Here is a 17,472-nt window from a genome sequence, read left to right as displayed (position 1 = left end):
AAATACTTTTACGAGGGGGTTGAGCTGCAATAACTATTTGCTTTTGACTAATTAATAGGCTAGAAACACCTAGGATCAGCAATGAGACTGCTAGCTGGAACCTGCTTCTAGATATCACCAAGAGTGGCCATATTCAAGTCCTGATTGACAGTTTATGCATTCTCTCACTGAATGAAATAATGACTATTGCACTGAATTATTTGATTGCATTTTAAAGTGTATATAATTTTATGTATAATCTGTCATTTACATTGTATCATTTCCAGGGGCGGTTATAGACATTTGGTCTCTATATCTTTGACTCTAAATACAAACTTCTTTGCTTCAGTATTTTGCTAGTCAGCTGCCGATGCAATGCCATTTTCTGTATGCGCAAATTCAAAGTGTCTGCAGTCTGGATGCGCTGACTGCGCTCGCACTGTTTTAAACTAATAATAAACCGGCAACAGATTCTGATCGACAGAACAAGTTTATTTTTTAGAATATTACACCAAGAGAGACAACTTTTCATACCCAATATTTCATATATTCTGAAGGTGGGACCCACTTCCATACGGTGAAAATGATTGGTTTCATTACAGGTGACAATTCATATGTCCAATGGACAAAGAGCCTAGTATTTTGCTGCCCATCTTGTAGGGCTGCACGATATTGGATAAACAGAAAAAATATATAAAATAACTTAACTGTATAAATTAAATAATAAATTAATAAAATGTATCTTGCTCAGCTGCGGATATTAGGCTGTTGTCTCTTTAAGACGAATGCACGGATCTAATATAATGATACGCATCCGTTTTCTTTCTCAGTTGTTTACAACACATGACCAACTGTTTACAAGGACACTCGCAGAGATGGGCATTTTGACTTAATTTAGCGTGCAAGTGTCCGTTCAAGCTCAAGAGAAAGAGAACTGAATTCGGTGTTCACGTGCTGTGTCCGGACATAAAACAACGTGTGAGTTCCAGTCTTCTTGCGGATGATGCTTAAAACTGACAGGACTTCAAAGTACATGCAAATGATAAACAGACACTCTATGATGGTTAAACTTTGCAATTAATGCACGAATCACAATGCGTTTCAATCCGGGGATCAAGCTGGCCTGCACAAATCATGGATTACCTACAATCCCTATTAACTTCAGTTGATAAAAAATTAACTGAAATTAACTTAAATTGGCTAGTGCCACAAAATGAACAAAAATGGGTTTTATTTTTTTATTACACTGATCAAAAATGTGAATCAAGGTTTACTTTACATGCAAAACTCTTTCCACACTAATCACATGTAAAAGGCTTCTCTCCAGTGTGAATTCTCATGTGTTTTTTAAGGTTTCCGTTTTCAGTAAAACTCTTTCCACACTGTTGGCAGGTGAACGGCTTCTCTCCAGTGTGAACTCTCATGTGGGTATTTAAAGTTGTTTTTTGTCTAAAACTCCTTCCACATTGAGGGCATGTGAAAGGCTGTTCACCAGTATGAATTCTCATGTGGGCATTAAAGGTTGGTTTTTGTCTAAAACTCCTTCCACATTTAGGGCAGGTGTAAGGCTGCTCTCCAGTATGAATTCTCATGTGGGCATTAAAGGTTGTTTTATATGTAAAACCTCTCCCACATTGGGGGCACGTGAAAGGCTGCTCTCCAGTGTGAGTCCTCACATGGTTTTTAAGGCTTGCTTTTCGAATGAAACCCTTTCCACACAGTTTGCAGGAGAAAGGCTTCTCTCCAGTGTGAATTCTCATGTGGTTATTAAAAGTTGGTTTATGTGTAAAACTCTTTCCACATTGAGGGCATGTGAAAGGCTGCTCTCCAGTGTGAATTCTCATGTGGCTTTTAAGGCTTGCTTTTCGATTGAAACTATTTTCACACAGTTTGCAGGCAAACGGCTTCTCTCCCGTATGAATTCTCATGTGGCATTTGAGGCTTCCTTTCTGAATAAAACTATTTCCACACAGTTTGCAGGTGTAAGGCTTCTCTCCGGTGTGACTTCTCATGTGGCTTTCAAGGTGTCCTTTTTGAGTGAAACATTTCCCACACTGAGGGCATATGTAAGGCTTCTCTCCAGTGTGAATTCTCATGTGGCTTTTGAGGCTTCCTTCCCTACTGAAACTATTTCCACACAGTTTGCAGGTAAAAGGCTTCTCTCCAGTGTGAATTCTTATGTGCCTGTTAAGGATTACTTCTTGAGTGAAACTTATTCCACACTGTTGGCAGGTGTGAGGCTTCTCTCCAGTGTGAATTCTCATGTGGACTTTAAGATGTACTTTTCTATTGAAACTTTTTCCACACTGTTGGCAGGTCAAATCACGTCCATTTGCTCTTTTCCGTAAAGTATTTTCAGTCTGTGAGCAACTAAATGATATTTTTTCAGTAATAAGATCATCCTGTTTGTCACACTGGTTTTTCTCTTCCGTTTCATTCAGTTCTTGATCCTCCTCTTTCAGTGCCATCAAGTCTAAGGCAAAAAAAGAGACAAATACAAATTAAGCCCAGATTAATGGTACAAAGCAACAAACATCAAAATCAACAGTATCAAAGCAGCAACACGTATGTTAGATACTATACGCAATAAGCTACTACGATAGGTGTTACATGCAATCTCAAAACCTCTTCACAATATTGTTAACTCTAGACTAAAAATGTTCAGTCAGTTATCAAAAAACAAAACCAACCTTGCCCAGGAGAAGATAATTATATAGACCCATTTCAAATTTGCCATTTATGTCTAAAATATTATAAAATACAATTATGGAGTACCACAGGGCTCAGTATTAGGTCCTCTGCTTTTCTCCCTGCTTCCCGAGAGATATTATTTTTATTTGTTATGCCCGTGATACTCAGTTTTGCATTTCCTCAAAACCAGACAAAACTTCTTAATTCTCCATGATAGCAGAGTGTAAATGACACAAAAGAAGGGATAACTAGTCCTTTTCTTCAATTCAATTCTGCCAAAACAGAAGAATTAATTATTGGACCAAAACCCTCTGAACATAAGATGCTTGATCTCAAGGCATGTACTGTTACAATGTATCAATTGGAAAATTCTGCTTAATACACAAAGCTTTGAAAGGCTGAAAATCATGAGTACTTAGCTCTTTCTCCCCCAGCGTTAAAAAAAAAGACAGCCTTTTTGATCATTTTCGCAAAATGTTCATGTTCCCCAGAATATTTTGTTGTATGAATTTCTGAACATGCAATGTGTCAAAAGAAAGAACAGACCCTTTGCCTAAAAAAAAAAAAAAAAACCCCAGAAAACTCGAGCAACCAAACACGCATTATTTTACATATGCTTAAATATGATATCGTTTGTTTGTGCATCTTCACATGTGTTTTTATCAGGAGATTCAGTACTCTTTTAGAAGATATCATAGCGCCCCCCTACCGTATAACAGTGAAAACACAGACAGATCGAGCACAGCTGGAATAAAACAAAACTAGAGGTTCTTCGCATTTCGTGAAAAGAAAGCATTATTGCATACAGAGAGGCTTTAAAAAACTGCTAGGTCTGGTTATTTTACTATTTTCTTAGAAGAAAACAAACAACCCTAGGTATTTGATACAGTGGCTAAATTAACTTAAATTAATTTAAAATAAAGCTTAAGATTCAGACGTTTTGCAACAGCACAGCAGTAATGACTTTATGAACTTCTTTACTTGCAAGACTGATAATATTAGAGAGAAATTTATAACCATACAACAGTCGACTACAGTATTACATCAGAGAGTGCACTGTAGTGTCCCTGAGGAAAAATTCAATTCATTCATTGCTATAGGAGAGGAAGAATTGTCTAAACAAGTTAAATCATCAATAATGTATGTTAGACACTAAACCAACTACTGCTTCCAAAGATGCTTCCAGAGGTCATAGATCCTCTTCTTAAAGGTCCCGTTCTTCGTGATCCCATGTTTCAAACTTTAGTTAGTGTGTAATGTTGCTGTTAGAGCATAAATAATATCTGTAAAATTATAAAGCTCAAAGTTCAATGCCAAGCGAGATATTTTATTTAACAGAATTCGCCTACATCGAACGGCCCGTTTGGACTACATCCCTCTACTTCCTTCTTTAATGACGTCACTAGAACCGGTTTTTTGACTAACCTCCGCCAAGCGTGCCGCACAAGCCCTGAAAAGTGAAGCCAAAACGTCTCGATCGCCCCCCGGTGACTGGTCCTAGTATAGGTCATAAGCCCCGCCTCCCCATGTTATTCAACGGGACATGAGACCAACTAAACAATTAAATTACACTTCAAATATCTTTTTACCAAAGGTGGTTTCTTTCTTTTGCTGTCGTTTTTATCACGCTGATGTTAGTTCAAGTGTCCGTTTCAAAAATAAGTTGTTTTTTAGTTAGTTACGTGATGCGGTGGTGTAACGTCATGACTGACAGCTGTGATTGACAGGTTCTCTGAGCGAAGTAGTCACTGAAGCACCAACGGACATTTTTTCGGGATCTTCGGAGGACTGAGGAGATTGTATTTACTTTATTTTAACAAGCCTCTTGACGTACTGCAATCAATTTTTAAAAAAGTGTGCAGAATCCTCTCTCCCTGAGTGCATTCTGCGAGAGTGAGGGCGGAGCGTTGATTTCGCGGCTTTACTTCCTGCTCACTACTGCGCAGGTCTGGTCCCGAGATCGCTACTGCGCAGACTCAAGTTCCAATATGTCAGCGCCATATCGGGACACTGGCGGCTTCAGTTCTCATCAATGGAAGAGAGCGAAGGGGCGTCGTCCATCTTTTTTTACAGTCTATGACCTCCGCCCACAGGAATGCTCCCTCAACTCTACCGAAATTCGTTTATACATAAAGTACATGTACTTGCGCACTTCTTATAACTTACTGTGTTTACTCAGCTCTTACGGTGATTTTCTGAAGTAAAACTGACGCTTCATCTTTTGTGTGATGTACAATAAACTTTATTAAACTCATCAGTATATGTTTGATCATCATTCAGACAGCAGACTTGTAGGCTATTAATAAATAATGGATACATACAAGCAGATGACAAATACGTTATAATAACCGTAATTAAACTACTAAACTATACCCGTTTCATCTCTATACAGCACTCTGACTCTGTAGGCATTATTGTCCGACTCGAAATGAACACCGTTACTGAGAGTTTCTGATGTTATCATTCCGTGAGATGAAATTGTCCTGAGAGACTGAGCGTGAGCTCGTGAGGCTCCGCCCCCTGGGTCGTCCAGCAGCAGCTCATTTGCATTTAAAGGGCACACACTAAAACAGCGCGTTTTTCTGTGCCCCAAAAAATGACAATTTAAACATGCTGTAAAAAATGATCTGTTGGGTATTTTGAGCTGAAACTTCACATACACACTCTGGGGACATCAGAGACTCATTTTACATCTTGTGAAAAGGGGCATAATACGGGACCTTTAAAAGCAGAGATGTATAGTAACGAAGTAGAACTACTTCACTACTGTACTTAAAGGGAGACTTCACCCATTTGCATTAAGCTTTGTATTGTTAGAAACCCAGTCATATATTATAATAAAGGTGGATTTTTCATTCATTTTTCCCTGAGATGGGAGAAATAAGGATTTAAGTGTTTTACTTCCTGCTTATTATGACGTAAAAATCATCATTTTGCGTCATAATAAGCAGGAAGTCACATTTCATTGAAAAGTGTAGAGACTACAATAGCTCCTCATTATTCCAGGGGGCGGGACCCGCTCACGCTACAGACCTATTACAGATCAGTGGGTGGGACTTCACTTTCTGAAACTGAAAGCAATATCCTCCATCTTGTGTGAAGCTAAGCTAACAGGCGCTGTGGAGACAGATATAAAGTTATGACAATAGCGGAGGAGAGTACTCAATATGATATAGAAGAAGAGGATTTCGGAAGTCTGATGCTTGAATCAGGTGTTTGTGGCTACCTTTACAAGCCGCATTATAGCGAAGAGCAGCCGAGGCAGAAGACCTGCCTGCCGCGGACGAGGAGCCCGGACTGGCTCGAGTTAGGGCGGACTGGTGGCGCCGGTGATCTTACTATGCAACTACGAACCGCTACGAACACAGAGATAGAGTCTGTCTGCGGCAAAGAATTTCAACGATGACAATTTCTCCTGGACGAAATCTCTGAATCAGACGAGGACACGGACGTTTGTGTTGTGAACCATCCTAGTTTCGCACCGCATCTGACTGAACATCCCGGTAACGTTACCATGCAATAATTCACCACTTCGAAAGAAATACAAATGAGGAGTAATTCACTAATGAGTTCGCCAACTAACTAACGTTAGACATTGTGTGTGAAATGAATTTCAAGCTCCGGTGGTAGCTAGGCTTATGGACGGATGAGTGATTCATATGCTGTTCTGGATTAGTGGGAGTGGCTTGCGCAGCTGTGCAATGTGGTGCATTGTGGGAGTTGTTGTCTTTCATACAAATGCATCCTGAAGTTACTTTCTTTCTTTCCTCGGTCAAGAAGGCACCAAATTCAAAATTTATTTTACATTTCGACTACATATATGACCCACTTTCAATAAAGATCAATGTTCCCATGGGTGAAATGCTCCTTTAAGTACTAAAAGGCTGTATCTGTACTTTACTAGAGTATTCTTTTTTTTCTCCTACTTCCACTTTTACTTCAGTACATATTTTCGATGAGTTTAATACTTTTACTCCGATCATTTTTTTATGTGCTGCGTTAATCGTTACAATTATAAAAATGTTACGAATCATTCCATTCCAAACCTACATTACCACTGCCAGAGCGGTAGATGGCTCTGTCACCAGGTTTGATGAAGCTGGCACATCATAGAGCGAATCAAGCGATTAAGAAGACCGCACGTCCTCCCGTTCTGACTTTTGATCAGCTAGAAAGATGGAAGAACCAACAACAACACCTTCCACCCCTTTATCTTCAAGTGATCGTGACTGTGAGAGTGAGGAAGGAGACCAACCCTGGCCCTACTTAGAGTCCATGTTCTTATATGTCAGAGTGAAAGATAATTCATATAGAATGAAGTGCTTACTCTGCCGCCCGAAAGGTTGTGAAATAATGGCCTTCAAAAATTCACCATCGAATTTGAAGAAACATATCAAGGTAAGTTACAAATATCATCACAAATCACACCAGCTTGAGCTATCAGTAAGGCCTTTTGCTAACTAGTGACATGCTGCGGTGTTCACTTAACGTTACCTAGCTGGCTATCATAAAGGCTGCGTCACTCTGAATGAGAGAGAGAGAGAGAGGGAGAGAGAGCCCCAGCCGCGCGCATTCACCGTCTTAAAACAAAACGAGCGCTGTCTTGCTCTCAAATTTGTTTACATAGTTAATGTGCACTGTGAAGTAACATTACAAACAATGAACAGCTGTATTTTTATTAACTAAGATTAATACAGTAACAAATGTATTGATCATGGTTAGTTCATGTTAGTTATTAGTCTAATACATTAACTAATGTAATGTTAACAAATCAAACCATATTGTAAAGTGTTACAAAAAAATAATTTACTCAGAACACCTCTTGAAATGAGAATATAAGTGTGCTTACCCCATTTTTTTTTAGTAAGAGTGGTTAGCAAGATTTAATCTTAATGAACTACAGTATTTTCAGGTTATTTATATGACAATGTGTAGAAAAATTACCTAAAAAAATAATTTAGCTTAGTTTAGACTGGAGTGAGGTGAAAACAGAAAAAAAAAACTTGCTTCAATTTTTTTATATAGAATTATGGTGGATAACTGACTTTGAATTAATTTTGCTTTTATCAATAGTCACAGCAGTTATTACACAATACACTCACCTATAATGTTGCTCACGTTATAATTCTGTGAAGGTAAAACTATATATTTTTTTCTCTCTTTTCAGAGCAAGCATGACTGCCACTTGAGTAGATACGAGGAACTCACATCTGCAAAGCGAAAGAAGAAGACTGTGATTCCCTCCCCTTCCATCAAGCAGGCCACATTAATGGGTAGCTGGACCATGATGCCCCAGAGATCCATCGACGAGGCAATCATGAAGTATGTTGTCCGAGGACTTCAGCCTTTCAACATTGTAGAGCAAGTAGCCTTCTGAGATTTTATGTTAGACCTAGTGCCAAATAGCAAAATAATGACAAGAATCACACTCACATCTATGATTGATGATGCTGCCAAACAGATGAAGATCAAGATTATTGAGGCCATGAAAACTGTTGACCACATTGCGACAACCACTGACTGCTGGTCAGCCAGGCGACGTAGTTTCATTGGGGTCACGGCTCACTGGCTGGACCCCGAAAGTTTAAAAAGGTGCTCAGTGGCCCTGGCCTGTAAAAGATTAAGAGGCTCTCACACTTTCGACCTTCTGGCAAATGCACTTAATGATATCCATGCTGAGTATGACATTTGGGGGAAGATAGTCAGAACAACAACAGACAATGGCTCCAACTTCATTAAAGCCTTCAAAATCTTCGTTGAAGATGGAAATAACAATGCTGGTGCTCTAGTTCAGGAGGAAGAGGAGGAGGAAGAAGAAGCAGACAAAGATGAGGAGGAGGTGGAGTTTGTCGATCTATCTTCACTTTTGGATGAGGATGATGGTTTTGAGTTCCAGCTCCCGAAGCACCAGCGTTGTGCATGCCACATTCTTAACCTAATAGCCACTGCCGATGCCACCAAGGCAGTGTCCAATGACGCGTACAAGAAATTATACTACTCAACGTTTGGCAAGTGCAATGCACTTTGGAATAAGTGTTCAAGATCCTCAACAGCAGCTGAAACTGTGGAATGTTTAGAAAATATGTAAGATAACATTAATCAAGTTGTAGGTTACGTTATCATATCCAGGTTTTTTTTTTCTAATGTCACAAGTAGCCTAATAATCTCAAGGTTTACTGCTTACACGATTCTTTTGTACTAAAGAGTTGTTCTAAAATAAACATTCACGAGTGTACCTTATTTACTTCTTCTCACTGCTGATTCCTGATGGTTTAGAGGACAATTACACCGAGCTGCCCGCTGTCATTTCAAAGAATAGTATACGGCAAGCAGGGGCGTTTCTAGGTTTTAAAAACACCAGGGACTGAGCCCGAAACATCAGGGGCTGGGTAACAAGATAACATGATTCGATACAGAGAATAATGTAAATTTTAGGCCTATATGCAGGGGGCAGACTGGTTAAAAAATTCAGTCCTGGCACTGTAGCCACACCAGCCCATATTAGCACACAGACACACATTCAAATGTGAGGTAGTTAGGGGAGTTAGGGGGTTCGTAGCGGAGTGATAGAAACTGTGAAAAGGCTGATGCTGGTGAAATATTCAAACACATTCGAGGACCTTATATATATATATATAGGCTACATATCAGAGTTACATAGGAATACATTGTAATAATGTTAATCAAGCAATCAGCCAGACGCTCAATTCGCGCCATTCACGCGCGAATGAGGCGTATTCGCGTCTACCACGCCGTGCCGCAGGGATTTTTTACGCGCTTAACGCATCTTTGCATTGACTTAACATAGAAATCACTCGCGCCTGACATGCTATTTGCGTCCGGTGTGAACGCACCATAGTCATCTGACTTGAAGTTCAGTGATAGGAATGAAACAATGAATGAGTTGTTGTTAATTCTCCATTTTCAGTGTATGTTTCATTAAAAAAACGGCGGCAAAACAGCGATTAAAAGCCGTTTAGCTCGCGAGATGAGAAAAGTGACATCGGTTGCTATAGGTATCAGACAGAAAAGTTGATGCTAGCGATGTTAGGATTTCCTAACCTGAAATAACATAGGATGAAGCAAGATAGGATTCCTAAAGTTATTTAGTATTTGCTTCGGTAATACCAATTGGGGAAAATCCTATCTTAGACTCTTCCTGTAATACGGCCCCTGATATCTATCTAGCTATCCATCTGAGGGGAATAACGTTAATTTACACATCGTGTTTCAATCGCCAAATCAGATGTATAGGCTACTTCATCTACATTCTTCACGAGAAACGGATTATGGCTTACAAAATGGATTAGCTATAGGCGAAATAGTAAGTTCCCACGTACTTTATATATACAGTACATGTTCTGCATTAATCCCACAGTGAGTACAGGGCTAGGTAAGTTAGACCAGGGTTTGCTAAAGAGCCTTCACCGACCTGAGCTTAACCCTCTGATGGTTTTTAAAAATCACAGCTTAATCGGAATGTTACGAAACTTGGTGACTTTTCTGGCATTAGGTATGTGAACACACAAAAAAATTGAGTTCATGATCCGAGCATGCTAAGTGGTCGTAAAAATATTAGTCACGATTTTGGTCTTCGGTCAAAAATGACCCCCATAGGAAATGAATGGGAAATTGACAAAAACACAAAAATTCTCTACAAATCGGCCACGATGCAGAAAAAAAGTGCTCAGCAATGAAGGGGTGAAACTCTAAAACATCAAGAGTGAAAAACATAACATAATTAATAATTATAATTAATATATATATATATATATATATATATATATATATATATATATATATATATATATATATATGTGTGTGCCGGCGGCCTTTAGCATGTATGGAAAATCGGGTATATTGAGCAATATAGCGGGTAAATTATGTATAAGATGTATATTACGATGTTAAACGCGTTGCGTAACACACAAGAATGAACCCCATTGGTTCTCGCACGTCAAGCGAACATGCTTTACTGTTCACCACAACTGATGTGTGAGTGGATGAATGTTTAGCCTATACTATGTGAACAAAAGACTAAATTCAATTCATCATATTATGATCATGTCTGTTCTTCCGCTCAATTCATATGGATTCATTTAACAATCTCTTTATGAACTTTTTGAAGCATCAAAGTGGTAGTTGCGTAGCTGTCAATGGATGGACAGAAAGCTCTCAGATTTCATTTAAAATATCTTAATTTGTGTTCTTCATTTGGTTTTGGAAGGGGATTAAATGACAATTTTCATTTTTGGGTGAACTAACCCTTCAATTTTCATGTCAATTCATCAAACTCGTGGAGGTGAGGACCATAGAAAGACTATTTCTATGATACATAAGATTTCATTTGACATGTTATGGAATAGAATGTAAATTCGCTCTCAGTGATTCTTCAAAATATATCACTCATTTCTGTAGAGCTGGACATTTAAATAAGGATCAGATGGCTGAGTTCAGCTTTGAGAATGAAACTGACCTGTTTGTTCCTCAGTTTCTTCATGTTTCACTCTGAATGTTTCTTCAATCTTCACGTCTTCACTCTCCTCTTTAATAAGCGCCATCTTTATAATAGTGTGTCACATGGATCTCAGTCGCTTCATCAGGAGTTTTTCTGTGTGTTTGGATACTTTGTCCTGTTTTAGATGAGAAAAAATAAAGGAAGAAAATAAATGCAAACTAATTATCTGAGTGCGTCTCAATCAGATCTAGTTCAGTAGTTCAGTTCACTGGTAAGAGAGTCAGAGAGTGAGAGTTAATGGACTTAAATGATCTGATTAGACTAAACACACACTAAACTAGCACTACAAATTAAGAGCATAAAATATACAAGCAGTTTGTTTAGTTATTCTATATATTATTGAATTTATTATTGAATTTTGTACATTACATGTAAATTATCGTTAATGATAGACGTATCGCCTGCGATTTTTAATGCGATATGGCTCAGCTTGTCAGTTAACTACGGCTCTTTGTAGTAAATGCCGCTCCATCTGAAAGCAGGTGATGGCGATTTGCTACTAATCAAGGAACCGGCTTTACTGACGAGATGCGCATAACAATCTCACGATTTAAATCGCCCAGCCCTAGTGTGTAGCAACCATTCAACGGGAGAATGGTGGACTTCGGCCTTGTACACCAATGCAGGTTTCGTCTTGCGAGTGATGCGGTCCCGAGGACTTTTCTATCGCTTCAGAGGTGTGTGTGTGTGTGTGTGTGTGTCTAAAATGTAACCCTGACCGTTTTACTTGCCTTCTGTTAAATCACTCGTTATTAAAATTTAGATATTTCGATAATACCTCAATTGTATGGAACGTATGCTTAATTTGTGCAAATTTCTATGTCACTGTACATCTTTATTATGTGGGTTTAGGGGGCGCGTAGATCTAGGCTATGTAGGCTACTGAACTTTTTTTTTTTAAGCGATTTTTTTATTTATTTTCAAATATATGCATTTATAGTGTGTATATAAACAAATATATATTTTATAATGACATAATTATACATATACATGTGCATTTATATGTTTTAAATACAATTATAAGGTGTCAGTGTATTTCATTAGACTATAACTTTGCCAGCTATAAAAAAATCTAGCATTTCCTCACGTTTTACCACTGATTTTTAGTGACAGTCGATGACAGTTTCCCCCCTCCCCTCTCCCCTGCCGTGCCATACCACACCCTCTCCCCTCCCTTCTTCTCACAGCCACCACGCCCAATTAAGTTGCATTTTTCCAGAGCCATAGAGAGAAAGAGTTGCGACACTCTTTGATGTCGCCGCTATGGCTGTCACGTGGTTCATGTAAGCCCCAATAGTTCCAAAACATACGCTGGCTGTCATGTTCTTCTATGGGACAGACAGCAGCGATTGCATTACTGAACGGTAAATATAAAATAAAACACACACCCAAGTACTTTTTCAGCTGTTATTGCATTATTGCACTTTGTTAATGTCAGTTTTGCATTTGGAGATAAGTTTTAGGCTATATTTTTGGAGGGAAAAGCTTAGTGTTCATGTTCGCATGGGTAGTAGCACTGGCTTTAGTGGCTCTAACTTAACTTTTCCATATCATTCATCTGATGATGGACGTCTCATGATATTTATTTTAGCACAACTGGGCTGTATTAGGCTATTGATTCCCGTGATTTTGTTTATAAATTTGGATTCAGCCATTAGACCTTGTACCTTCGTGATCACGCAAAGAGGTCTGCCGTGGCGGTCCGTTCAGAAATCGCTTAGAAGCTATAGCTCACTTCTTCTGATGAAAGTGGCCACCCCCAGGACCACAACGTGAAACATGATCATGTTAAGACTAAGAATATTATTTTAAGATTAAGCCATACACATTATCAAAACTATAACAGATTAAAAACGAATTTAAGCATGGCTGATACAAATGAAGGTTTTCAAATAAACATTTTTTTATTAAACAATGACAGACAACAAAAATGTGCTTGTGTGAGTGTGTGTGAACAAGAAAAACAAAAACCAGGGGCAGGTGAAACAGACAGGACTGGTGATGGCCATAACAATCCTAGAGGTCCAGCATTGTTTTCACAAGCCGCTTCACTCAAGACAATAAAACATAATGAAAAGTTAGTATATCCCAAAAAATTTAATTAAATAAAAGTTGCTATGAAGGTGGCAGCGATTCATTACCGAACTCTTAGCTGACGAAGTCACGCTAGCTAACTAGCTAGCAGGCAGTGCTTGAAAATTGGTTGAAACAACCAACATAAAATATAAATAATTACGCTGTGCATGTACAAATGAAGACCAGTATAAGCATCGCAAAGGGCCTCTGAAACAATATAGACAGTTGACAATTCAAAAGAGGTCGATATTTCAGCAACTTAACTCTGGAACAACTCGACGCGCAGCAATGTAAGTGAATGGTGTCCAACGCCCAAATGACAGTGTTTGAAACTATTCCGATCTTCAAATCCCGGAAGTAGGCGGTTGAAAGCGCCGCCATTTTTTACAACGGAGGTCTATGGGAGTGTCGCAACTCTTTTCTCTCTATGGCTCTGCATTTTTCAAAAAGATTGTGAGCTAGACTTGAGCTGAAAGAGGGGGGTGTCGTGACCCTTTAATTTAACTTATTGACAATTTAAAACTTAATTTCAATAATTTTCGTACATTAGCCTAATCAGGAAGAAAATGCTAGACAAAGTTCCAAAAATAATGAATGATCTTTAAGATGTTAGGATAATTAATTAGGATAATCTTGTTTTTAACAAATACCAACAGTATGAAAATTATTTTCGATACAGTTTAATAATATAATAATAATAGATTATCAATGCACATTTAAACTACAGAGAAACGAACCTTTACCGGGAGCAAAAACACGAACACATGTAACAGGCTAAATCTGTCGTGACAACATATTTATTTGCGTTAAAGCAGATTTTCTTGCCAAAAATTGTTCCCAAACTACTGCTAACATTTGAAGTATCGATATAGAATGTATGTGCTAATGTTAAATGGTAAAAGAATACAAGAGAAATAACATCAATGTCATAAATGGCATTTACATAAACATTTTGAAGCGCAAAAATGTTTGTCGCAGAAAATCCTTAACAAGGATGGAAACCTGGCTAGTGACTGAATTCATTTATACGATAAACTGATTGACGATATGGGGAGCAAACTGAGACGCAGCTTTTCTGTTATTCATGCGCTTTACTCATGCAAAACAATGTCCATTAATACTATTATATACATTGCAATGTTACATTCAGAAATAATTATTTCACTTCTAAGTTCTCTATGTAATTGTACGACCGGGTTGTATTGGTGTAAACACTTCAAATGATTAAAAACACAAACCTGAATCCCTTCAGCAGAATCACCAGATGCCGAGCGCGGCGCAGCCTTATGACGCAATACTAACACACCAAAATAAAAGTTCCGTTCACACGCATAAAAAAACTAATTAAAATTAGATAAAAATAAAGGCATCTGTCAGAGCATTTGTGATTGTCTCAATCATGGATAAAATAGAGAGAGAAAAAAATGGGAAACAATGTTTAAAAATGTCAAACTCATTGAAAAAAATGTAGATCACAATAAAATGTGTGGTTTAATATATTAAATAAAAGTGAATCAGTATCACAATATATCCATCTTATTCCATATTAGTTTTTCCCCAGAATATAATGTCAATAAATAAAATCATATTTCAACTTTATTTGGTTTATTTGGTAAATTGCATTAAACCATACCTGTCAAGTTTTGGATTTGAAAATAAGGGAAATTTTCCAGCACCCACCGCGAGCAGTCCCACCACCCCAACCAACCTCCAGTATCCCTTACATTTTAAGACAGGTGTACAAGAAAGCTAAAATCACCACTTGTCAACCACTTGTAAACTACAATTTAGAAGTTAAGTGCACTGAAATACCATATTACTAGTAAAAGTACTACCTTTACAAGAAGCCTATTGCCTATTTCAGGGTTTTTCCTGGCTCAAAACGAGGCAGAGGTGGTAAAATCATAATAATGTATTTTAATTCTAAGATAATTACATGTGTATTTATTTTTTTGTAGATCATCATATAGCCTAATGTGTTTCCCATATTTTTTTGTTGGTGGAGCTTGGGTATCTCTAGGGGGGTCCGTGGGCATGCCCCCCCGGAAGAAAATTTTGTAAATTTGATTAATTAATCTGGTGCACTTTGAGTCACCCGAATCCACTGTTAAAAATAGATAATCCACCCGCAAACCGCCTATATTCTTTGATTTAGCTATCTGCATCTGATCATCACATTACAATTATTCAAATTCTCAGTATTAAGCATGATAATATGGTAACATATCACACTGAAGTAAGCTGATTTAAAATGAACATTTATTTAAAATAATAGTTTTTCTTTTGGCAAAATTACATTTCCTTAATAGCCTAAACAGAGGCTTTACTCCCTTCAAGCATAAATTGTCAATATTTCATTACATCACTGTTTGAAAACACTCAGAATAATTTTTTGTACCTTTATAAAGGGCATTTTCCCATAATTTTATTAAATGTATGCTCCATGTTTCATTTCAAATTCTTAAATTTGATAAATATATTCATTTAAAATAATTAGACACTATTGTTACCAATAAAATTAAATAATTTACATTGAAAATTTATAACTATTAAATTAGATTATTTTAAATATTTTTGAATATACAAATAAGGAATGTTGAAAAGAATGATACTTTATGAAACTAGCGTTTTGTCATTCAACATTGACACTCGATTTTCAACATTGACATTCAACATTGTCAACATTGTCATTCAACATTGACATTGACATCCTCGACTTGCTTGAGAAGTTGAAGTCGTTCTCATCGCTTTACATTAAAATGTTCCTACAGTGGAAATAGGAGTTGACTTGTATTGTAACAATAATTATATTTTTTTCACAATATCAGAAAAATTATCTGACCCCCCTCCAAAACTGATATTTCTGTCCCTTTGGGGGGTACTGGGTCTTCATTGGGGGTATAGTACCCCCTGTAATTCGAACTATGTGTATCTCCCATAGTCTTCCACTGGTACCTGGGCTGCTCTGATGCCACATCCAGTAGCCAGCTGTACCAGGTGTCAGATGCAGCCAATGTCCTGGACGTGGGGCTGGCTTGTCTTGGCGGATTTCTCGTGTTGACATAGGCTACATCATTCCTTCCCCCGTGTGAGATGCTAAAGTCGCAGTTACAAAACGCGTGACTGTCCCCCACCTTGCTCCTCTTCAGAAAAGTAAATTCGCTGTCCCACTGATCGCGGTATTTACATGAGGGTTTTGGGTTTTTGGCAGGAGTGCCATCCGTCTCTGATTTTTTTATTTTTCGCGTTATCACTCATCATCTGACCTCACACACTAACCTCGCGACAACTGCCACCTACAGTAGAGTTCAGATTGGGAATGTATTTTTTTTTAACTCTGCCCGGGTATTATTATTTTTTAATAACGCAGGTTAAAATACGGGAGATTTACGGGAAAATACTAATACGGGAGGACGGCGGGAAAGAAGGGTAAAATACGGGACTTTCCCGGCCAAAACGGGATACTTGACAGGTATGCATTAAACCTACCCTCAAATCTTTGCATTTCTCCATCATTCCATGTGTCCCTTCTTATGCCTTTCACTGACCCTGTGTTACCTTCCTCCACAGTCTCGGGTGAAGAAGTGGTGCCTCCTCCTCCCGCTCGTCGAAGAAGAACCCATCTATCAGGTACGGGCCATCCTCGACTCTTGATGATGGGGACCCCGTCTGGAGTACCTCATTAGCCGCGTTTCCACTGTCGGGCCAGGGCCGGGCCGTGCTAGTGCGTGCCAGGGCCAGTCGCGTTTCCACTGTCACTTCCGGGGCTTGATCGGGGCTTACTCGGGGCCAACGGCCAGGATTTCTGGCCCGTCGAATACCTTGGGTCAAAGCGGGCCAGCTCGGGCTAGAGGAGTGGTTACGAACAGAGGCGGAGTTCACCTGAGTCGGGAGACGGTGTCGTGCCAAGGTACTTACCCCTGAAAGGAAGTGTATCCTCGGTCGCGGGAGCGCACACGCATTCAGCAATAAAGGTGGCCGTGGATTGTTTGACCAAAGTAAATTAAACTATAACACGTAAATTATTTAAGTTATCGTTTTACTGTTGTTGTTTTATCTACGAGGTTTAGCAAAGACAGCTATCACGTGCACATATATCAAAATAAATGCTTTTATTCTATAGGCTAACGATTGAACTTCATTGCACTGAATTGACAATGTCATAAGTTACTGAAAAGCAAAGACGACCATACCGTTTCACTCATAAA

At 38.5% G+C, this 17,472-nt stretch overlaps 1 protein-coding gene across 3 annotated transcripts; it reads right to left on the bottom strand.

The window, feature by feature from the left end:
• Positions 1-450: 450 nt before the first annotated feature.
• Positions 451-14,571, bottom strand: LOC311081679 (uncharacterized protein). Of its 3 annotated transcripts, XR_014605965.1 has the most exons (4): positions 14,503-14,571; positions 11,147-11,303; positions 1,050-2,452; positions 451-830 (listed from the first exon to the last, which is right to left on the bottom strand). XR_014605965.1 is itself a non-coding variant. In XM_084112297.1 (3 exons), exons 2-3 carry the CDS (start codon positions 11,229-11,231, stop codon positions 1,278-1,280), a joined length of 1,260 nt encoding a protein of 419 aa, XP_083968423.1. In that variant the 5' UTR covers positions 11,232-11,303; positions 14,503-14,571; the 3' UTR covers positions 451-1,277. The 3 variants fall into 3 exon arrangements, 2 of the variants coding, with proteins under 2 accessions (XP_083968423.1, XP_083968424.1); XM_084112297.1 differs by having other exon boundaries at positions 451-2,452; XM_084112298.1 differs by lacking the exon at positions 14,503-14,571 and adding an exon at positions 7,879-8,062 and having other exon boundaries at positions 451-2,452; positions 11,147-11,283.
• Positions 14,572-17,472: the final 2,901 nt, after the last annotated feature.

Source organism: Abramis brama, assembly GCF_963993115.1.
Source record: "Abramis brama genome assembly, chromosome: 4".
Classification (NCBI taxonomy): Eukaryota; Metazoa; Chordata; class Actinopteri; order Cypriniformes; family Leuciscidae; genus Abramis; species Abramis brama.
Note: the sequence above shows the minus strand (reverse complement) of the source record. Positions and strands in the feature narration are given on the sequence as shown.